This window comes from Dipodomys merriami, unplaced genomic scaffold (assembly GCF_024711535.1).
Source record: "Dipodomys merriami isolate MVZ:Mamm:240054 unplaced genomic scaffold, mDipMer1.0.p SCAF_45, whole genome shotgun sequence".
Taxonomy (NCBI): Eukaryota; Metazoa; Chordata; class Mammalia; order Rodentia; family Heteromyidae; genus Dipodomys; species Dipodomys merriami.
In genome coordinates, this window is record NW_027206013.1 from 1262727 (window position 1) to 1287174 (window position 24448).

The window sequence follows — 24448 nt, forward strand, 5'->3', positions numbered from 1 at the left end:
AAAAAAAGATTGATGGCAGATGATGGATGGATGGATTCGGTAGTGTGGTAGTTAGGTGGTTAGGTAGTTTGGGTAGTTGGGTAGATAAATTGATGGGGGAAAGATGGGTCACTTAGGGAATTATAGGTGATGGATGATAGGTAAGTTGGTAGCTGAGCAATAGATGGTAGACGAGCAATAGATAGGGAGATGGTGGGGTGATAAGTGGGTGGATTGGTGGATACATGATGGTAGGTTCTTAGGAGGCTGAACAGATGGACATCTGAGTGGAAAAATAAATCCAAATCATGAGAAGCACAGAACTTTGGTACCTGGAAACTATATTAAGAATGAACCCAAGAGTTGGGTTTATGGTAATAATGGATTTATGGTTCTAATCCTGGAGAGAGTGGGCCATTTCTTACTATCTCTATGCCTTGTCCCCTCAGACCAAAGTGGGCAGAAGAAGTGTCTCAGAAAGCCACAGTTCTCAACAGCGCATCTAGAAAGGAGGCAGGAAGTAAGAAACCCTGTGCTGGAAGGAGGAAGAAGAGGAAGGAGAGAAAGGAAGTTGATGTCCAGGTTACTAGACTATTTCCCAGCCTACACCCAGACTGTGAGCTTCTCTCCTGGGCTACTTTTCCACCAGGCTTACACCCACCAGGATTATCCCACCCCACCCTGAAACCACTAGGAATTGTAAATGAAACTTGAAGTTAATAAACCAATGAGAGCCAGGTGCTGGTGTCTCACATATAATCCCAGCTCCTAAGGAGGTTGAGATCTGAGGAACACAATTCAAAGCCAGCCCAGACAGGAAAGTTTGAGATTCTTATCTCCAATTAACCACTAGAAAACCAGAAGTGGCACTGTGGCTCAAAGTGGTAGAGCACTAGCCTTGATCAAAAGGGTTCAGGAATAGTGCCCAGGCCCTGAGTTCAAGCCCCACAACCACCAACAAAAACAATGAGATAGAGTAGGATCTTTCTTTTAAAAAATGATTTATTGGGTACAAGTAGGACTAGAAGACAAAAAGGATCATGCTGAATCCTTCAGCTTCAGCCCTTCAAGGGCATGAGATTCTTCAACTTAGGAACATTCTACATGGGACACACTCTTCTCTATAGTTCTCCCTTCATGTGTGACATGGCAAGTATACCTGCTCCCAGATTTCCACTTGTCAGGTGTCAGCATCAGGTAGCTACTGGCCATGTACTTGTTGTTGCTTTGTTTGGAGGATTGGGTGGTCTCTACACCCTCAGTGATGATGATATCATCTTCCTTCCAAGCCACCATCACAGTGCGTGGGTAGAAGTCATTCATCAGACAGGCTAGGGTAGCCTTGTTGGCCTGTAGCTCCACAGGGGATGGTGGGAACAGTGTGACCAAGGGGGAAGCCTTGGGCTGACCTATATGGAAAGAGGAGAGGCCAAGAGTTGTCATAAGAGAGCCAGGATCCTGGGGCTGGGAAGGTGGCTCAGTGGTAGAGCGCTTGCCTTGCATGCCTGAGGCCCTGAGTTCGATTCCTCAGCACCACATAAGCAAAAAGAAAAAAGCCGGAAGTGGCGCTGTGGCTCAAGTGGTAGAGTGCTAGCCTTGAGCTGAAGAGCTGAGGGACAGCACTCAGGCCCAGAGTTCAGGCCCCACGACTGGACCCAAAAAAAAAAAAAGAGAGAGCCAGGATCCTGGTGCCAGTGGCTCACACCTGAAATCCTAGCTCCTCAGGAGACTGAGATATGAGGATCATGGTTCAAAGCTGGCCTGGGCAAGAAAGCCTATGTGGCTCTTATCTCCAATTAACCACCAGAAAACCAGAAGTGGTGCTGTGGCTCAAAGGAATAGAGTGCTAGCCTTTGAGCAAAAGAGCTCTGGGACATCACCCAGGCCCTGAGCTCAAGTCCCATGACTAACAAAAAAAAAGCAAAAGGGAGAAAGAGAGCCAGGAGGTGGAAGACCAGCCTCCATCTAAACTCATTGTGAACATTCATTGTAGCCACCTTGTCCATCTAAAGACCCTCTTTTCCCACCATGCGAGACAATTCTAGACCATCCTAGAATCTTTCCCTAAGCTCACCCCAGAAACCTAGTCTAGTCTCACCCCTTGCAGCCTCAGTTTCCCCAATATCACTAGGGCTACTAATGCTTCTTCCTCCCTGATCTCTGAAGTCTGAGTTTAGAATCTGGCCCTAACCTTCTGAGCATAAATGTAAGTCTAAGTTTATTCTTCCGGTGTTCAGAGTCTTCTCTGCTAATTAAGGTTTTCTTCTCAGCCTGGTAGGAAGATCCTGGTGGATGTGGGAATACCTTGAATCTGTGCCCAGGGTACAGGAAATTCCACCCATCTTCTTAGCTCTCCTGGTCATGAGTTCTCCCCAGACAAGGAAGGACCCCTTCAATGTTCTTCTGTTCCCCTAGTCCCATTGGTCTGATCATAAGATTCTGCCTTGGCTATGTTCTTGGGGCTGCAGGGAAAGGCAGCCCTCTGCTTACCTCAGTAGATCCTGATTATTGCTGGTTTGTTTGTTTGTTTGTTTGTTTGAGGCTGAGGGGCTTCAACTCAAGGCGTGGGCACTATCTCTGAGCTCTTCTGTTCAACACGAATGTTCTACCACTTTGAGCCATAGTGCTGGTGGTTAATTGGAGATAAGAGTCTCACAGACTTTCCTGCCCAGGCTAACTTTGAACCTCAGTTCTCAGGTCTCAGTCTCATAAGTAGCTAGGATTGCAGGCATGAGCCACTAGGGCCTGGCTGTTGCTGATTTCTGATTTCTGATTTTACATGGAAGCCTCTGAATACCACCTCCATTTGCAGTCTCATTCCTCCATTCCTAAATCTAATGTGCCCTAGGAGGAAGTGGGAAGCTCATGAACAGACAAGTGCCACAGAGCCCCATGATTCAGAGACAAAAGAGTGACCATCCTCAGAAGGCCAGACTCTGATCACTTTGCCCAGTTTGAGTTATCTGTATTCCTGTGTCCTCAGGGCCCAAGAGATTATCTGAAAGTTGTAGCCTAGAATGAGCCAGATCCTTCTCTCTGCCTCTGTTGATCTCTACTTGGGATGAATTTTTTAATCTCCTGAGGTGGAAGTCACAGCTTCATCAGTGTCCTCTGTGCCTCATTTGTGGCCTTCCTAGCCTGGATGGACTTCTGATCCCTAAGTCCAGATTCTGTGGCTTATGGACTATCTCTAAGGCTCAGTCCTACTCATCAGACAGCTCCTGGTCCCCATTCTATCTCATAAGGGAAGAAGCTTTGATCCTTGGCCAACCTTCAGCTTGGGCTCTGGGACAAGGTCAGGTATAGGCACAGGAATCTGCAGGTAGATCTTCATGCTGATAAGGACCTTCCTGTAGATTACAGAAGACCACCCACCTCCTTCAGACTAAAAGAAAGAAAAGAGTCAGTCCTAAAGGCTAACAAAGGAAAATAAGCTCCCCCGCCCCCCCCCAAAAAAGAGAAAAATTGGCTGGGCATGAATCCTAGCTACTCAGGAGGCTGAGATCCAAGGATCATGCAGGAAAGTCCATGAGACTCTTATCTGCAATTGACTATCAGAAAACCAGAAGTAGTACTATGGCTCAAGGTGGTAGAATGGTAGCTAGCCTTGAGCAAAAACAGCTCAGGGAGAGTTCCAAGACCCCAAGTTCAAGCCCCATCACTAACAAAAATAAAAGAGAGAAAAACAGATAACAAGTGGGAGGGACAGGCTGGAAAAGGTCATGAGAGACACTTACCTAGGACAGTAAGCTGGGTTCCACTGCCAAAAACAGGCTCTGGTGACTGAGGCGAAGACCAAAATCCATCGGTCCAGCACCTGGTGCCTGCCCCTGGGGGGCTAGGATGGAGTGGGAACCTGTTGAACACAGGCACAAAGCTGTGGTGGGTATACTGTGTCCTGAGTGAATGGTAAGTGGGCAGAGAGCCTCTCGGAAATCTGTCCCTTGGTAGCAGGCAAGCCCCCCCACCATGCCTCTCCCTCCCCACTTGTGCCATCTGATGCTCAGAAAATCTCTGAGTGTCTTCTCAGGTGGCTGTGAGGTGGCAGGGAGTCCTGAGCTGGCTCATTTTAGGGCTTCTGAATGTCCTTCTCAAAGTTTTCCGTGGTCTAGACAGACTGGTTTCCTCCATGGCCCCAGGAACACTGGGGTATTTCAGACTTAAGGTGCTCCTAGATGGAGACTCCTCTATATTTGTTTCTGTTCAAGGAGGTGCAGCTCAGTCCCATGATACTCATGAGACCTTCTCTGATCTTTCAGACCACTATGCATAACTCCATCTATCCACCATTCATCTGTCTCTCCATCTGTTTGACCCTCCATCCTTATAAGTACCATTTCTTCATCCAGCTATTCACCCATCCACCTACCCATCATTCATTCATCTGTCTACCCATCTGTATCCATTTGTCCATCCTCTGTCCATTTGCCATTCATCTATTCATCTGCCCTTTCATCCACCTGTCCATCTTGTTTTCACAAGGCTTTCTTTCTCATGGTTAGGACAGTTCAGAGTCCCTTTGGTTCTTATCTTTATATCCCTCTAACTCCTCTCAGATCAAAGTGCACAAACCCCTCACCATGGTCAGTCCAAGCTCCTTCCTCAGTTCTTGTTGCACTTGCTGTTTCTGTACTTGATGTAATGTTAAGTTCACCCTTTTTCCCAGTGGTTCTCTTCTCCAAGGTATCTCAGAGCACTCACACTCCTCTTTTACTCCTTGGCCCATGCCTGGCTGATGGTCCCCAGACCATCTCTAGATCCTCCTTCCTTATCATCTTCCCACAACATTCATTTCCATAACTTGACTGTATAATAAGGCACCAATCTATCACCACTGAAAAGCACCTCCTCAGCTCCACCGAAATTGCCTCTTGACCATCAACAGCCGGATGTCCAATAGGAAATTTAAATTTAACATATCCAGATGCCTTGCCTCCAACTCAGCTCTGTCTTCATCACAACAATGGCCATGAGTGTTCTTGCTCACTTTCAAGCTGGAAACATGGAGTCATTGTAGACTTTAGTCATTGCCCCTCCCACACTGGAACCACATCTCTGTCATTGCAGTCTGCATCTAAATAACCATTGATGTTGATCAAGATGCATTGGATTTATAAACTGATTTGTTGGGTTGAAAACCCTTTGTGCAACTATTTAAAGATTTTTTTGGGTGGGGGGCTGTCATGGGGCTTGAACTCTAGACTGGGTGCTGTCCCTTAGCTCTTCAGCTCAAGGCTAGCACTCTACCACTTGAGCCACAGTGCCACTTCTGGTTTGCTGGTAGTTTATTGGAGATAAGAGTCTCATGGACATTCTTGCCTGGGCTTGCTTTGAACCATGATCCTCAGATCTCAGCCTCCTGAGTAGCTAGGATTACAGGAGTGAGCCATGGACACGCATGGCTAAAGACAATTTTTAATGAGAAAAAAGAATATATAAAGTAAATTCTACCCCTAAGTCCTTATCCAATGGGAATGAAAACTGAAGTTCAAACAAAAGTTTGTATGAAAATGTTTATAAAAGCTTTATTCATCTTTACCCCAAACTAGAAACAACTCAACTATTCCTCAGCTGAGGAATGGCCAAATGAATGACAAAACTCATAAATGAAATGCTAAGCCAGGTGCCAGTGGCTCACACCTGTAATCCTAACTGGGGGCTGAGATCTGAGGATCAGTTCAAAACCAGCCTGGGCAGAAAAATCCCCATGAGACTCTTATCTCCAGTTAATCACGTTAAAACCAGCTGTGGAGCTGTGGCTCAAAGTGGTAGAGCACTAATCTTGAGCAAAAGTGCTCAGGGTCAGAGCCCAGGCCCTGTGTTCAAGCCCCACAGCTGACAAAAATAAAAATAATAAAAATTTAAAAGCCAATCCCCAGAGATCACGCATTGGTCGAGTGCCACTTTTGAGAGAAGCTAACGGATAGTGCCTAGACTCTGGGTTCAAGCCCCAGTACCAGCACACACATACACACACACACACACACACACACACACACACACACACACACACACACACACAGTAGAAAGTCGTAAAGAAACCATAAAGGCAAATGCCAAGACTAGGGTAGCTGACTATAGAAAATCATCTATATTTAATAATTTTACTGCAGTAGTATATACTACTTTTCTTTATAATAGCAAAAAGTAGAGCTCATATGGAGTAAAACAGCAATAGAAAAATGCTTATTAAGAAAATGTACTCATTATCTTGCCCATGTAATTGTAACCCCTCTGTACAGTATGTTCACAAAAAAATTAAAATTAAAATTAAAAATTAAAAAAAGAAAAATGCTTATTAAGATATATTAGAATTTATTTTTTAAATCTTTATTTCACTGCAGTGACACACCAGGGACATACTAGAGTTTGTTTTCCTCCTATTGTTTTACATTTCTGGATGTTCCTACCTTTTCCACCTGGCCTTCAAATCTGACCTCAAAGATTGGTGGCACTAATTTCTCCAAAACATAAAATCCAATTCTGAAAGTCGCCAGTATGGTCAAAAATGTGGAGAAATGAATATAAAAATAATAACTATAAAAATAATAAGCCCAACCAAAATATTTTTAAATTAATAAACAAATCTTCAGGACAACCTCAGGGCAAAAGCCAGAACACCAGAGAAAACATCCCATCTCTCTTTTGGTCTCTAGCTTTTGTCTTTTTCTTTTACTTTCTTTTTCTTTTTCTGGTACTAGGACTTGAACTCAGGGCCTGGGCATTCAACAACCCTTAGCTTTATCACTCAAGTCTGGCTCTCTACCAGTTGATCCATACCCCTACTTCTGGCTTTTGGTGGTTAATTGGAGATAAGAGTCTCACAGACTTTCCTGCCCAGACCGGCTTCAAACCATGATCCTCAGGTGTGAGCCACCACTACTGGGCTTCTCTGTCTATTGTTTCTCCAATGAGCCACAGGGTTATTCCCACAACTAGTCAGGCCCACCCTCTCATCATATCCAGGCCTAATCTCAGTAAGATGTTAATAAACAAATCAGTAAAGTACATCTTTGAGGAACCTAACCCTTCTTTCCAGAATAATTTTGCTTAAAATATAAACCCCACTGATACAATTATAGCCTTTTCTTAAATGTTCATCAAAAAAGCCAGGGCCAACCTGGGCACCAGTGGCTCACATTTATAATCATAGACACCTGGAAGGCTGATAGAGAGAGAGAATCACAATTCAAGGCTAGCCTTGAGCAAGAAAGCTCACAAGACTCCTTCTCCCTTCTTTTTTTTTTTTAGATGTCAGGATCTGAACTCAGGACTTCAGGCTTGCAAGACAGGCACTCTACTGTGGAGACATACCTCTCCCAGCCCTTTCCTGCACTAGTTATTTTTTAGACTTTTTGCCTTAAGCATAGGTCTGGGCCACAGTCTGTCTATATATATTAGGCCTCAGGTTATAGGTAGGAAAATAGCTACCTGCCATTGTGTGCAGCTCTGCTCTGCATTGAAAAGGGATCTCACAAAACTTGATGTGTGGCTTTAAAGTACAATCTTCTCTATCTCAACATCTCAGATAGCTAGGCATTAGGCACTAGTGCCCAGCTCTTAGACCCCTTCTGAACACATTGCTGGTTATGGTAGCATGCACCTTTCATTCTAGCTACTACAGAATGCCTAAAGTAGGTAGATCTCAGTCCAGGTACATGCCTGGACAGGAAGTGAGAACTTATCTCAAAAATAACCAGTACAGAAAAGGCTAGAAGCATGGGTCAGTGGTAGAGCACCTACCTCGCAAGCACAGGCCCTGATTTCCAACCCAGAACAACCAGAAAAAAGAAAAAAGAAAGAAAAAAGTCAAGGCTGGTCCTTGCTCCTCCCTCTCCTATTGCCCTCCTCCCCAAGTTTATCCCCATATCTGCCTGAGTCACCCCAACACACCCCTAGAGTCTCCCTAGCTCTAGATTCTTGTCCCTCCCCACCTATTCAAGTTAAGTCCTATCTTCTTTCCCCAAGAATACACAGGTGAAATTTGACCTTCTTGGCTGCAGCATCTCTTACCACATCTTGATCCCAGGGCCCACTGTCTCCAGCCCTAACCACCAAACCTTCCTGAGAGTTCTGGACCTGCAGAACCTCTTTCTGGACAAATTTCACAAATTTTACACTGAATGTGACCGTCAGCTCGGCCTATCTTCTCTTCCTGAGGTGTTGATTTGGTGTAAGTCTTGTGTCTTTGGGAATTGGACTCCCTAGACACTCTCATTCTGGTAGAAACTCCTAGCCCAGCAACCCAACAAGCAGAGGTGCTGACTCAGCCTCCATGGTGGAGCTGCCCCTACAGTAGAATCTGGGGCCTTACTATGGTCACCCCAACAATCCCCAGGTGGTTGCCAGGAGGCAAAGGCCCTTACTAAGCAGAATGCCTCAAAGTAGTGGACTTGTCCACTCTACTTTGGAGATGAGGGATATGGGGAGAACTGGAGAACATGAAACTTGGGCCTTGAGGGCTGGATCCATGGGCTAGGTGGCCTTAGCGTTATTATTCCAGTCTGTAAACCAGATGGCCGTAGGGTCTGCCTTGTGTGACCAGTAAGAGGAAGAGTCTACCTGTGCACCTGTAGCAGATTTTCAGGGCTTTGTCTTTGGACTCTCCACTGCATACAGAGAAGAGGAAATTACACTCCCACCATCCATAAAGCAGCTTGTCTGGACAGCAACGACTATCCACTGCCTGAAAGCTCTCTTCCAGGGCCTCCATTTCTGTACTACCCAGGGACTAACAGGAGGTTTGTGCATCACTGGCTTTAAGCTAGATTTTTAGCTAATTTAAGGGGAGCCAGAAAATTTGTGAATCAAGGTATACAATATTTCAATACAACAGGCACACACCTGTAATCCTAGCTACTCAGGAGGCTCAGACCTGAGGATGGCAGCCAGCCTGGGAAGGAAAGTCCATGAGCTACAATTAACCACCAGAAAATCAGAAGTGCAGCTTTAGCTCAAAGTGGTAGAGACTGACAAAAAAAATAGTAGTAGTAGTAGTTGTTGTTGTAATGCATGTGGGAAATAGTGGCTCACATCTATAATCCTAGCTACTCAGCAGGCTGAAATATAGAACATTAAGTCTGAAGCCAGTCTGGGCAGAAAAGCCCACAAAATTCCAACTCCAATTAACCAGCAAAAAGATAGACATGGCTCAAATGGTAGAGCACCAGCCATGATTTAGAAAGACAGAGCATAAGGCCCTGAGTTTAGGTCCCAATCCCAATATTAATATTAATAACAATAATAGTAATGCAAACGTCCATAATAATCAAAATAGAAGCACTGAAATGAATCCCAAGATAGGGACACAAGAGGTTTTATTTTGTTGCTGTTCTTGTTATTGTATTTATAATGTACTATGTGATTTTTGTTTCTTTGTATGTTCTTCCCCCATGTTACAACCCCTGTTGTCACTGTATTTGATTCCAGTGTCCTGCATCTTGTATATTCATTTTTCTAATTTGGGGAGGGGAAGGGAAATAACAAAATACTAGAATAAGGATACAGGATGACCCATTGTAACAATGAGATGTACAAGACACTATGTTGACAATGAACTTTACAACTTTACAGAGGTGGGGGAAGAGTTGGGGAGGTGGGGAGGAAAGAGATGGTAGAGGAAAAATAAAGGAGGGTGTAACAAGGCTCGATAGGAAATAGGCTCATTACCTTGCTCATGTAATTGTAACCCTTCTGTACAGTATCTTTACAATAAAAAATATATACTAAGAACAAAAAAAAAAATAGAAGTACTGTAAGCCAGCACTTTCCTAGACTTTTCCTCTCAAATTGCTCCTTCTCACCTCTCACCATCATTACTACCTTTCCCTTCAGTCACTAGTTCCTGCCTTTAGCCCGGGTCCCACCCACCCACCCACCCAAATCTTCCCACAAGCCAGTCCTTTACCTGCCCCACAGGCTCCAAAGTCTGGACCAGCTGCTTCTTGCCCGGACACTAAGATCCACGGCCCTATTCTGGGGTGCTGCTCTTGGAAATAGCAGACCCTGGGTGCCCAGGGCCAGAGCCAGAAGCAACAGACCCAGAACAACCCCACACTGCCAGGAAGCAGGGCCTGGGCCATGAGAAATATGGCCCGTCCCAGATTTCATCTTCCCTTAAGATCAAAGGTTTCTTGAGCCTCACTTGTGATGGCTTCCTGGAGAGAAGGACCCTACTCTTTGTGCAGGCAGCAGCTTTTCCAATGCAAATGAGGCTGTGTGGATCATGTTTGATCCCTGCCCCCAAGCCCTGCCCCTCTGTGATCTCTATGATGCATAGCCATCTCTCCCAGAGGGGCATTTGCCAACTGCCCGGCTGTGGTCAGAGCTGAGTTCAACTGTCTGATTCAACAGCTGCATGCCTGGTCCCTACCCCTGGGGCGTGAGGGGGCCACACCTGACTCACTCTCAGGCCTGGTTCCCAAACGATACCTTGGATCTGTGAAGCATATCTCTGGGTCCTGGAACAGGAGTCTCTGAGGGCTTGAGCTGGGGGAAGGGCACAAGGAAGAAAGGGAGGAACTTTAGCAAGAAGGAAAGCAGAAAGGATAAAATAACAAAAAAATGGTGTTCAATGCCCCACATTCATCATCCATCTCACTGATCTCAGATCCCATACACAGACACACATCTCCCAAAGGTATAATTGGCAAACATTATCTATGTGTGGTGGCATATCTCTGTCACCCCAACGTGCAGGAAACAAAGGTAGCAAGACCGTGAATTTCAGGCCAGATTGAGACCCCAACACACACACACACACACACACACACACACACACACACACACACACACACACACACACACAAAGGGCGCTGGTGGCTCGCACCTGTAATCCTAGCTACTCAGGAGTCTGAGATCTGAGGATCACAGTCCAAAGCCAGGCCAGGCCAGAAAGTCTGTGAGACTCATCTCCAATTAACTACTAGCAAACTGGAAGTGGCACTGTGACTCAAAGTGGTAGAGCACTAGCCTTGAGCAAAAGAGCTCAGGGACAGCACCCAGACCCTGTGTTCAATCCCCACAGTTGACAAAAAAAAAAAAAGTAAATAAGATAAAAAAAAATCATTCATGCTATACAACATAATATTTTTCTGTTGGCACTGTGTGAACATTGTGAAATGATCTGAGCAAATACTATATTTTCCATCTCACCTGGTTGTTGTTTTTTTTATTGTGAAAATACTGTACAGAGGGGTTACAATTACATGGGCAAGATAGTGAGTACATTTTTTTAACTGTATTTTTTTTGTCTTTTCTTTTTTGGTACTGGGGATCAAACCCAGGACGTTGCACTTGCTAGGCAAGCGCTTTGCCACTGAGCTACATCCCAGCCCATGAGTACATTTCTTATCAAGCATTGTAGCCTCCTCCTTTGTTTCCCCTTCCCATCCCTTCCCATCCTCCCCCAACCCCCCCACCCAATCCTCCCCTCTTCCCCCCCCCCCCGCACCAAAGTTGTAAAGTTCGTTTTCGACATAACGACTTGTACGTCTCATTGTTGCAATGGGTCCACCTGTATCCCTATTTAAATGATTTGCTTTTCCCCTTCCCCTCCACAAATTATACCGATATCAAATACAGTGAAAGCAGGGGTTATACTGTAGGGGAGGGACATACAAAGCAACAAAGAAATAATCTTATAAATGTGTTAGAAACAATCACATGAAAGAAAAAAAACATTTGAATACATATCTTAGGGTTCATTTCCCTAACATCACCTTATCTGACCTTTTCTGCTTGACTCAGACATATACTAGATATTGCAAATAAGGGAAACCATGGGACCTATGTTTCTGGTTGTTGTTTTTTTTTCTGGAGTGAGAATATTTAAGGTCCATTGCCTTAGCAGTTTTCAGGTACACATAATCAACTAGAGGCTCCATACTACACCACAGAGCTCCAGTGCTCTTCACAGTTCTTATCCAGAGGCCAGTAATTTTCTCCCAAGTGGCGTATAGATTCACAGGCTATCCCAGACATCCCTTTGTGTGCTCTTTAACCATGATCACAAGATACTGAAATAGACTTCTTGTTATCCAGGAAGATCACAGGGGCCATTCATGATGAGCTCACACCCCACAGCCTGATGCAGCTCTGCTAGGATTCCTGTGTGCCACACTGACTGAGGAACTGAGGACCAGACATTATATTCTGGTCAAACTCATGGTACAGGGGAAATGGGCAAGGCTACAAACAATAAAGGGTTTACATTCTCTGAAATATTTCATGCAGGATACACACACACACACACACACACACACACACACACACACACACACAGCAGAGAGCAAGTGGGCCCATAGGGGTAGCTCCACAGGACCCACAGTGATCTAGGCAGATAGTCAGTGGGACCAGACTCCTAGCTGACCAGCTCTCTCCACCTACCCTTTCAACATCTCTACCCTGTCAACATCACTAAGAAGAAGAGAAACACAAACCATGGCCCACTTGGCAGTGACTGACCACAGTAAAAACAGAATTTAGCTTGGGAAGAATAAAAGCACAACACCTAAAAGAAAGCCTATGAAGAGACACCTGTGTTACATGTGCTAAAGAAGACTATCCCCAAGACTCAGAGATCTTAAAAAGAGTTAATGTTAGGGCAGGGCACCAGTGGCTCAAGACTGTGATTCAAAGCCAGCCTGAGCAGAAAAGTCCATGATAATCTTTTTTTTTTTTTTGTCGGTCGTGGGGCTTGAACTCTGGGCCTGGGCACTGTCCTTCAGCTCTTCAGCTCAAGGCGAGCACTGTACCACTTGAGCTACAGCGCCACTTCCGGTTTTCTGGTGGTTCATTGGAGATAGGAGTCTCACGGTCTCTCCTGCCCGGGCTGGCTTTGAACCGCGATCCTCAGATCTCAGCCTCCTGAGTAGCTAGGATTACAGGCTTGAGCCACCAGCACCTGGCTCCAAGATAATCTTATCTCCAATAATCACTAAAAAACCAGAAATGGAGCTGTAGCTTAAGTGATAGAGTGCCAGTCTTGAGCCAAAAAAAAAAAGCAAGATAACATGTAGGCTCTGAGTTCAGGCCTAGGGGTGTGTGTGTGTGTGTGTGTGTGTGTGTGTGTGTGTGTGTGTGTGTGTGTGTGTGTGTGTGTGTGTGTGTGTGTGTGTGTGTGTGTGTGTGTGTCTGTGTCTGTGTGTGTCTGTGTCTGTGTGTGTCTGTGTGTGTCTGTGTGTGTGTACAGAGAGAGAGAGATCTCAGAAACCTCTGTGACACACATAGATGTTGCATACATGCACAGGTGGGAGGGGGTTCAGCTGTGTGTGTATGTGTGTGTGTGTGTGAGTGTGTGTGTGTGTGTGTGTGTATTTCTCCTTGTTGCCCACTTCCTAGCATGTGTATGTAGTTTGTTTCCCAAAGGTTCAGATACTAGAAGCTTGGTCTCTAGTTTAGTTACTTGGCCCTATTTGCGTGTCCTTTCTGTTTCTTTGCCATGCTATGACCAGGATGCCAGAACCATGTTATTTGGACTTTCCAATCACCAGAATCGTGCTCCAAATAAAGCTCTTTTTTTTTTTAATGTTCTTAGCCTCTGGCATATTATTCTAGCAACAGAAAACAAACTGACACTGTACTCTAGGAAATTCTCTCCCAGGTTCACAGATATTGCTTTCAACCAGAACTCAATCTTAATTTTAAAGGTAATATGAATAAACTGGACATGGTGGCTCATGTTTATAATCCTGGCTCTCTGGAGGCTATGAATGGAGGATCGTGGCTTAAGGCCAGCTCTAGCAGGGAAATTCATGAAAGACCTTCTCAATTGATAGCTGAGCACAGTGCTTATTATCCCAAGCTATGTGGGAGGCTGAGATGGGCAGTATCATAGTTCCAGGCCTTACTTGGCAGAAGAATCTACAAGAATCCATCTCAAAGGAAGAAGCTGACATTGTAGTGTATGCCTGTCGTCCCAGCTAAGACAGGAGCCTAAAACAGGTGTTTGCAGTCCTGGCATATGTTTGGGCATGAAGTGAGTTCTGTGCTCAAAAATAGCCAGCACAAAAAAAAAGTCTTGGAATGTAGCTCAGTGGTAGGCAGCTTGCCTAGTATATAAGAGGCCTTGTGTTCAAACTTCAGCAGTTCCAAAAAGTATAAAATAAAATAAATGGCATGAGAGCATCAGGAGCAAAAACAAGACTTTGAGGCAATCTCTCCATGCACTTAGAACAAAGCAAAAGCCTTACAATAACTTCTGTGCCCTTCAGCCTCATCTCTCTTTTCTCCCCTCTCCACTTCCATCAGTCCAGTTCCTCATAGAACAATCACACAGGTCCCCCGTGCTTCTGCCTGGGATTATAAACTCTGGAAACTCATAGATTCATTTGAAAGATATAGATATAGAGATGGAAGGTTCTGATTTAGGTGTGTCTTCAGTAGAACTGCCTGCTCAGAGGCCACCACAAGAGAACAGAGCCACTAGCACACTTGGATACGAAAAACCGTCTTCCACCAAGCACAAGTGGCTCATACCTGTAATCCTAGCTGTTCAGGGGGCTGAAATCCAAGGATCATAGTTGAAAGCCAGCCCAGGCAGGACAGTCTGTGAGATACTTATCTTTATTTAACCATCAGAAAACCAGAAGTGGAACTGTAGCTCAAAAACTGTGCCAGTCTTGAGCAAAAAAAGGTCAGGGACAGTGTCTGCAAAGTCAAGGACAGTACCCCTTTATCAAAAAGGAATAGTGTTTAATTCCTTTCCAACAGATACACACTGAATGCCAGTCACTTTGATGAGCACAGTAATATTTTTTTGTTGTTGTTGTTGTGAAAATACCGTACAGAGGGGTTACAATTACATGGACAGGGTAATGAGTACATTTCTTATCAAGCATTGTTGCCTCCTCCTTTGATTCCCCTTCCCTCTCAGTACTCCTTAAAGACAACAATTCTAAACATTCAACAGTTTTAACTTTTCTTTTCTTTTCTTTTTTTTTTTTTTGTCGGTTGTGGGGCTTGAACTCTGGGCCTGGGTGCTGTCCCTCAGCTCTATAGCTCAAGGCGAGCGCTCTACCACTTGAGCTACAGCACCACTTCCCACAGTAATATTTTTAAAAGATAAAAATATTCTTAATTTGTACAGTGTTCAATGTTTAAGTCAGAAAAAAATATTCTGACTATAGACAGCTAATAATCTAAGAAAGATAAGTGAAAGGTCACAAATACGCCTTTTAAAAATTGTGAAAAGGGAGGCTAGGAAGGTGGCTCAGTGGTAGAGTACTTGCCTTGATTCATGAGGCCCTGGGTTCAATTCCTCAGAAAAGGCCAGATGTGGCGCTGTGGCTCCAGTGGTAGAGCACTAGCCTTGAGCTGAAGAGCTGAGGGACAGTGCCCAGGCCCAGAGTTCAAGCTCCATGACCGACAAAAGAAAAAAATTGTGAAAAGGTATAGGTGCCAGTAGCTCACTCCTGTAATCCTAGCTACTCAGGAAACTGAGATTTGACGATTGCAGTTCAAAGCCAGCCTGAGGAGGAAAGTTCATGCTGACTCTTATTGCCAATGAATCACCAAGTAGAGGAAGTAGAGCTGTGGCTCATGTGGTAGAGTGCCAACGTTGAGCAGAAAAGCTAGCCCAGGCCCTAAGTTCAAATCCCAGAACTGGCATAAGAAAAAGAATAATAAATTGTTACAAGGGCTGTGAAGGAAACACCAAAATGGAAAACAACAAGGCATGTGTTTCACATTAAGTGACTGGAAAAAGCCTCTCTGGGGAAATGACATTTCAACTGAGACCCAAGAATAGATTAAAGGGAGTTTATAAAGTGACACTAACTGCCCTTTAAAGCACAGCTATATTAAGTTCCAAATAGAATATTATACAGTTAAGCTAAAAGAAGCCCTTTCAGGCTCTGACCTGCAACCCTAGCTACTCAGGAGGCTGAGGTGTAGAGGACCATAGTTTTAAATCAGGATGGGCAGAAAAGTCAGAGAAACTCCATCTCCAAATTAACCAGCAAAAGGCAGGATGGAAGCTTTGTTCAAGAGGTAGGATACCTGCTGAGCAAGAAAATGGAGTAAGCACAGCTACAGAGGTCAAATCCTAGAACCACCAAAAAAAAAAAAAAAGAAGATTAAACAAGACCAGAGGTCAAATTTGTAATTTTTCAGTTTATAAACACCTAGTTCCTAATGAAGCTAGATTCATGTATTTCTAATTTGTTTTTGCAACTACTCTTTTTCTTTCCGATTATATCCTCAGCCATCTTTCTTGAAATCCTAGATTAAACAGTATCTTCTATGAAGTATCCTAATTTGAAACATCTTCCTGTTATGCTTTATTTAAAAGCATATTTTTCCTTTATATATAGATATAGTAGTAGTAGTAGTAGTAGTAGTAGTAGCAGTAGTCACTCATCGGCTTGAACTCAGGCCTTCAGTGCTTATCTCTGAGCTCTTTATTTCAAGGCCAGTGCTTTACCATTGAGCCACAGCTCCACTTCCTGTTTTCTAGTTGTTAATTGGAAATAAGACTCTCACAAAGACTTCTCTGCCTGAGCTGGTTTTGAACCACAATCATCAGATCTCAGCCTCCTTAGTAGCTAAGGTAACAGGCATGAGCCACCAGAGTCCAGCTTTATATTTAATATTTAAATGTATATTACTTTCCTTTGTACAGTGTTGATAACCATCAGAGACAGATTTGAGTGATACTAGAATTGAGACTCTGGACCTTTTGCTTGCTGAGCCACACATATCCCAGTCTTTTTTTGCTTTAGTTATATTTTAGATCTCATATTTTTAACTGAACAGGAATGGACCACATCATCCTATTTATGCTTCCCATGTAGCTGTATACCACCCTGCCAGCTGATGGTGGAAATAAGGGTCTGATGAATTTTTTGCCTCGATAGTCTCAAACCATGATTCTTTCCGACTCAGCCTCCCAAGTACCTGATTTACAAATGTGAGCCACCATGCCTGGCCCTAAAAATGTCTTTTAATGAGTAAATGGTTGAATAAACTGTGATAATGCATACCATAGAATAAAATGCAGCAATAAAAAGAAACGGAAGCTTGATACAGGTGACAACTGTGACAACTTAAAAGGAATTATGTTGAGCAGAAAAGGTCTCATACTATGTGGTTTTATTTATAAGACATCTTGAAGTGATAAAAATATAAACATGGAAAATAAATTAGTTCTTCTAGGAGTTGGAAATGGGAGGAAAAAGGGAAAGACTATGGCTATAAAAGCCTGCCTTGAAGCTGAGCACTGGTATCTCACACTTGTAAAATCCTAACTGCTCAGGAGGTTGAGGTCTGAGAATCATGGTTCAAAGTCAGCCCAGGCAGAAAAGTCTGTGACACTCTTAGTGCCAATAAACTACCAACAAGCCAAAAGTGGAGCTGTGGTTCAAGTCACAGAAGGCTAGTCTTTAACACAAAAGCTCAATGACAGTGTCCAGGCTCTGAGTTCAAGCACCAAGACTGGTACCAAAGAAGAAAAATGTTAGCCCTGGCAGACAAATCCACAAGATTCTTATATCCAGTTGACCAACAAAAATCCAGAAGCTGAAGTCTAATTCAATGATAGAGTGCCAGCCTTGAGCAATAAAGCCAAGAAAGAGGACAAGGTCCTGAATTCAAATTCCAGTACTGGCACACACACACACACACACATACACACATACACACACACACACACACACACACACACACACACACACACACACACATTTGAATAGTCTTGTCCTAGTCCAAAAAAATGAAAAATAATTGGAATGAATTTAAATACTTATGAGCTTATAATCCTGCAAACTAAACTTAAATGATGTTGACATATTGATTCCCTTACTATGCTAGTTGGTCAATAAGAGGGAGAAATCAAATAGTTATTCTGCATTCATTATTCAACTAGTCCCTGTGGGTGAGGAGTTATTGTTGTTGTTTGAGCTCACTGTGTAGCCCAGGCTGGCCTCAAACTCTTCATTCCGCTGCCTCAGCCTCAGTGCTGGGATTACAGGCATGGATGAGTGGGAATTTTCTTTTTCTTTTCTTTTTTTTTTTTGTCAGTCATGGGGCTTGAACTCAAGGCCTTGGCTTTGTCCTAAGCTTTTCTACTCAAGGCTAACACTCTACCACTTAGAGCCACAACGCTACTTCTGGTTTCTGCAAGGTTAATTGGAGATAAGCATCTGACAGGAACTTTTCAGCCCATGCTGCCTTCAAACCTCTATCCTCAGATCTCAGCCTCCCAAGTAGCTAGGATTACAGGCATGAGTCACCAGCACCTAGGTTCTGCGTTTTTGTCAGAGGTCCTATGATCTAGAATGACACCTTCTCTTCCATCGCTTCCATATGTTTAAAGTTCAGGAATTTCCCTAAATCTTCCCTGCAATAGCCTACTTCAAGCTTGCCTTTTCCATGTCCCCTCTTAGTTGCTGACCCTAATCACTAGCAAGCATCAGAAGGTGTGTGTTTGTGAAAGGGATAGTCAAGCAGGCAAAGACAGAGAGACGAAGACAAAATGAAAGAATGTGGCCAGCCATAAATGTGTCTGGATTCCTTCTCTCCTGCTTTAGGGAATCATAACAACCCTCACCATCTATTTGGATCCCAGGATAGCAGATCCTTTGGAACTGAAGAAGTCACTCAATGAGCCATTTACTTATTTATCCAATCAACCTTCTTACTACCTAGTATTTCAAATACACAAAACACATCCTGCCCATTGGAAGTTTGCAGTCTTACTAAATAAAATGGAGCTGTGTGATAAGTAGATAGGTACTAAATCTAGCTAGGAAAACAGACTGTATAGTGGAGAAAATGAATAACTACATGAAAAGGACAGGAAAGTTTTGCTCAAGGAGGGAGAATTGTCATCATTGTGGAGCCCTGAGCATGAACAAAACTTTGAAACAACGTAGCAAATCAAGTGCTTGACCCATTGTAATATTGGCTTACTGTGGCCACAAAGGCCATGGAGGGATATGCAAAATGGACATGAAGGGATATACAAAAAATAAGACAGAATCTGAGCCAGCTTCTAAGGGATTTGCAGTGAGAAGAAATCTCAATTTTATTCCTTCAGTCTGTGCTGCATTTTCACAAGCCATAGGGAACTTTTGCTTACTTGGTGCAGCTAGTCTGAACTGAGATGAGTTACAAACATAAAATATATACTGGATTTCAAAGACTACCAAAAATAAGGTGTAAACAACCTCATACCTTTTTATATTGATTTATCACAGAAATTATCCTATCATTCTAGTGATAAAAATACAACATTACAAATCATTTCGCCTGCCAGGTGCCAGTGTCTCATGCCAGTAATCCTAGCTACTCAGGAAGCTGGGATCTGAGGATCAAGGTTTGAAGCCATCCCAGGCTAGAAAATCCATAAGGCTCTTATCTCCAATTAACTACCAGGAAACCAGAAGTGGTGCTGTGGCCCAAAGTGGCAGAATGCTAGCCTTGAGCAAAAAAGCTCATGGACAGCACCTAGGCCCTGAGTTCAAGCCCCGTGAACAACAACAAAAAAAAGAGTTAAAGAAGAGAGAGAAATTATTTCACCTATTCATACTTTATTTTTTAGATAGGGATCTCACTTAAGGACTCAAGCAATCCTCCCTCCTCAGCCTCCCAAGTTAGCTGGTACTATAGGCACATGCCACCATATCTGGATTTTTTTCTAATATAGCCACTGGAAGATTGGAAACTACAGATGTAGCTTACCCACATGCCTTATAACAGGGAAGAGAGTCAAGACTGAGAGAGGAAGAGTATAGGCAAGGCTGGGTCCAGGAAAAATAAGGTTGCAATCAATAGAGGTTAAATCTGCAGTTAGTTCAGATAGGAAGCCAGATGGGAAACTGAGATGCAAGCTTAGTGTTGTTGGCTCACACCTGTAATTCTAGCTAATCAGGAAGCTGAGATGTGAGGATCAAAGTTCAAAGCCTGCGTAGGCAGGAAAGTCTGTGAGAGACTCTTATCTCCCATAAACCAGCAAAAAGCCAAAAGTGGAGTTGTGGCTCAGGTACTAGGGTGTTAACCTTGAACAAAAAAAGCTAAGAGACAATGCCCAGACTCTGAGTCCAAGCCCCCAACTGGGTGTACACACACACACACACAATCAAAATTACGTGAAAATTAGTTATAGTTATATATTATACCCACTATCAGACTATGATACATACAAACAAAAATAAATATGAATTAAACAATAGAATTATTAAGACACAAAAAATATATTATGAGAACTGACTTTACCACTGTGGGGGACATTTGACAATATCTAGAGACATTTGGGGTTATCACAAATGGGGGAAGCATTTGTTGTGTTCAGACTTCTGCTGGGCAAAAGTCAGGAATTCTGTTCCACATGCTACAAAACACAGACAGCCCTACAACAAAGAGTTATCCAGGGGCTGGAAAGGTGGCTCAGTGGTAGAGTACATGCCTTGCATGCCAGAGGCCCTGGGTTCAATTCCTCAACACCACATAAGAAAAAAGAAAAAAGCCGGAAGTGGCGCTGTGGCTCAAGTGGTAGAGCGCTAGCCTTGAGCTGAAGAGCTGAGGGACAGCGCCCAGGCCCAGAGTTCGGGCCCCACGACCAGACCCAAAAAAAAAAAAAAAAAGAGTTATCCAGCCCACAATGTCACTAGTACCAACAAAGGCAATCTGCCTTTTGCTTATCATGTGACACATGTTCCTAGAGGACCAATGAAGACTTTTCTATGCTGTCTGTAGAAGCTCAGCCACACCATTTCTGGTTTGCCTCTCCTGTGTTTTAGATTCGTCCCATGAGATAGTACACCAGGCAGACCAAACTCAGAAAAAAGAAAGAAAAAAAAAAAGCCAGGCACTGATGGCTCACGCCTGTAATCCTGGCTTCTCAGGAGTCTGAGGTCCTAGGATCACAGTTCAAGACCAGCCCAAGTAGTAAAGTCTGTGACACTCATCTCCAATTAATGAGAAAACTGGGAAGTGACTCCAACTGGTAAAGTGCTAGCCTGGACCAAAAGAACTCTGGGACAGTGCCCAGGCCCCAAATTCAAGCCACACGACAGACAAAAACAAAAACAAAATCTTCTGAAGGCACAAACAGCTTTAATTCCATAATCCAGATTCCAACACTTTACAACAACACTGTATGACAAGAAGCTGAATGCCCCTATCTCCTCTGCTCTGTGCAACTCTAAGTTCCACCCTTCTCTCCACATCAGCCTCTGAGTGACCCACAGCCTTTAGTTTAAGCTATGCATATCCTGGGCTGTCTGGAACCCTGAACCAGCATACTCCTCCTTTTCATCCCTTCTCTCTCTCTCAATATCATTCTGCCTCTTCAAGCTCTTGGTCCCAATAGCACAATAATACATAGCCTCGTCCTCAGGCTGTAGCTCAGAGATGCTCAGATAAGCTCGGTTCCTAGACACATCTTTGGATCCAGAGAAACGAGATGGAGTTTGAGGGCCCTGGAACTTGTCTGAGTGTGAGAAATATTGCAGCAAGAACCGTGGTGGGTGTCCTGGCCTCTGCTGGTACCAGTATATTCTGTAAACACCAATGTTATAGTCGCTGCTCAGGGTGCAGGTGAGATGGATTGTGGTTCCAAGGGAAGAAGAGGCAAATGGTGGCTGATGCAGCATGAGCTGAGGATCAACACCTAGAAACACCAAAGCAAGGTCCTTGAGAGAGAGAGTCAAAGCAAGAAAAGAAGCATGAGATGTTGGGCCCCCCAAAAGTTCCCTCACTTACCTGTGCAGTGGGTCAATAACATGAGTAGGACGGGAGTCAGGGACATGGTATGGGATCTGCAGCACTCTTCCTTTCACAGCCACTGCTCCTGTGGCCCTGGAGAAAGGGTAGCATTCTCTTTCCTGCTCTGGGAGGAGGGACCAATGCAGCCCTGGTTCCTGCTCACTGCACCCTGCAGTTCCTTGGGTTTGCAGCCTCAGTTGCAGGGAACAGATTGGTGGCAGCTCTGTGTGTGTGTGTGTGTGTGTGTGTGTGTGTGTGTGTGTGTCCTTGTCCAGGGAGGAAGCACCTGTTGGAAGCTTACTGGCCAGAGCCTAAGAAATTTACTGGTAGGCTTGGAGTCCCCAAGGGAATGTAACCTCAACTTCTCCCTAAGGACTCTGAAACTGAAGTGGTTGACAAACTGAGAATAGGACATGCCCTCAGAATAATAAAAACACCTGCTTTGTACAACAGAAAATTGGGGAGGGAGGTTCTCAGGAGGGTGATATGTTTACCCCCTCCAAACTCCAGCAGCACATTTAACTAGCCTCCTTTCCCTCCTAGAGCAAACTGGAGCAATGGGCTTCAAAAAAAAACAAAGCACTTGGTGGGTCATGCCTGTAATCCTAGCTCCTCAGGAGGCTGAGATCTGTGCAGGAAAGTCCATGAGACTCTTATCTCTGATGAACCACCAGAAAACCAGAAGTAGTAGTACTGTGGCTCAAAGTGGTAGAACACTAGCCTTGAGCAAAAAAAGCTCAGGAACAGCACCCAGGGGTCCTGAGTTCAAGCCCTACAACCAACAATAACAAAAAGAAGCACTAAAGAATCAGAGCCATCTCTTCCAGCCCTTAGGGTCCACTAAGCAGCCACACTGACCATATTGTAGACTAAACTGTATCATCACCACTACCAAAATTCATATATAGAACCTCTGATCACCAATGCTCTGATCTCCCTATTTGGAGACAGGGCCTTGAAGGAGGTAATAAGACTAGAGAGGTTATGGGTCTTGATCCAGTGTTATATGGCCTAGTGGGAATTGCGGCTCAGAAAGAGACAGGTACAGAAAAAAGAAGTAATGTAAAGGGACAGCTATCATCTCCAACCCAAGAGAGAAGCTGGAACAAACCATTCCTTTAGATGCTGATGACTTGATTTTAGACTTCTGGCCACCACCACTTTGAGTTGATTCATTTCCATTCTTTAAGCCACCCAGTCTATGGCACCTGTTTCTGGGTCCCTAGAAACTAATACAGAATTGTTTCCCTCCATTTGGGTTGCTATTACAAAATAATATAGGTCAGGTAGCTTGTAGCAAAAAATCCTACAGATTTTAGGAGAAGATTCTATAGATTTTAGGAAAAACACAATTGACCCATGGGGAAGGGAACCAGCAGTGCATCTTAAAGCATGGCAATGACGTTCCCTGAACAGATAGTGCCTCCTACAGAAAACTAAAAGGAAAACCTCAATGAGCCCTCTGATAGTGACCACCATTTATGGATCAAACTTAGGCTTTGTTATTCACAAAATTGACAGGCAAGGCACAGCAGTGTGCAGATAGGGTCAGGAGCGGACTTTTGTGTTTGGTTGGCTGTGTGTGTATGTGTGCACGCGTGCCTGCGTGGGCAGGAGCACACACGCACAAACGCACATGTGAACACTAGCATTAGGACTTGAACACAGGACCTTGACTGTCTTGGTTAAGCCAACATGGCTGTTCCCTGTTTTGTGGAACCCATTGATTGGCTGATGAGCTGTCTCTTTCTTGCATGTTGGTTTAATTTTTGCAAGGTTGAGAATGGCTTGAGCCCTTGTTTGATTGTGTTTTTTTTATATCTGTGCTCCATCTGGCCCATTTCCTGACCTTGACTCACTTTCTCATTCCACCCAGACCACCTTCAATGTGACCTCCTCCACAGTATCTGTATAGGACTCATTGTGAAGGTTAGGCAGAGAAAGCTGAAGGTTAAATCCTCCTGTGAAGAGTACAAGTGAAGGGGTAACATACTAAAAAGAAATTTACTCTTTACCTGACTTATGTAACTGTAACCCTTCTGTATATCACTTTTTTTTGGGGGGGGGTCCGATCGTGGGCCTGAACTCTGGGCCTAGGCGCTGTCCCTCAGCTCTTCAGCTCAAGGCTAGTGCTCTACCACTTGAGCCACAGCGCCACTTCCGGCTTTTTTTCTTTTTGCTTATGTGGTGCTGAGGAATCAAACCCAGGGCCTCAAGCATGCAAGGCAAGCACTCTACCACTGAGCAACCTTCCCAGCCCCCTGTATAGCACTTTTATAATAACAATTTTTTTTAAAAAATTAATTGACTGGCACAGATGGAGAAAGTGCCCATTTCAATGGTGTTCTAATGCTGAGATAAAGAAATGAAGAGAGGAGGACCAGGAGGAGGAGGAGGAGCAGGAGGAAGAGGAAGAGGAGGAGGAGGAAAAGGAGGAGGAGGGGGGAGGAGGTGGTGGGAGGAGGAGGAAGAGGGGGGAGGAGGAAGAAGAAGAGGAAGAAGAAGGAGGAAGAAGAAGAAAAGGAGGAGGAGGAGAAGAAGAAGAAGAAGGAGGAGGAGGAGGAGGAGGAGGAGGAGGAGGAGGAGGAAGAGGAAGAAGAAGAAGAAGAAGAAGAAGAAGAAGAAGAAGAAGAAGAAGAAGAAGAAGAAGAAGAAGAAGAAGAAGAAGAAGAAGAAGAAGAAGAAGAAGAAGAAGAAGAAGAAGAAGAAGAAGAAGAAGAAGAAGAAGAAGAAGAAGAAGAAGAAGAAGAAGAAGAAGAAGAAG

The 24448-nt window shown here is 44.1% G+C and overlaps 1 protein-coding gene across 2 annotated transcripts; it reads right to left on the reverse strand.

The window, feature by feature from the left end:
- Positions 1-1059: 1059 nt before the first annotated feature.
- Positions 1060-23577, reverse strand: LOC138808261 (immunoglobulin iota chain-like). Of its 2 annotated transcripts, XM_069994243.1 has the most exons (6): positions 23544-23577; positions 21682-21777; positions 21469-21589; positions 10411-10467; positions 3717-3835; positions 1060-1388 (listed from the first exon to the last, which is right to left on the reverse strand). In XM_069994243.1, exons 2-6 carry the CDS (start codon positions 21725-21727, stop codon positions 1069-1071), a joined length of 663 nt encoding a protein of 220 aa, XP_069850344.1. In that variant the 5' UTR covers positions 21728-21777; positions 23544-23577; the 3' UTR covers positions 1060-1068. The 2 variants fall into 2 exon arrangements, with proteins under 2 accessions (XP_069850344.1, XP_069850345.1); XM_069994244.1 differs by lacking the exons at positions 1060-1388; positions 3717-3835; positions 10411-10467 and having other exon boundaries at positions 21092-21589.
- Positions 23578-24448: the final 871 nt, after the last annotated feature.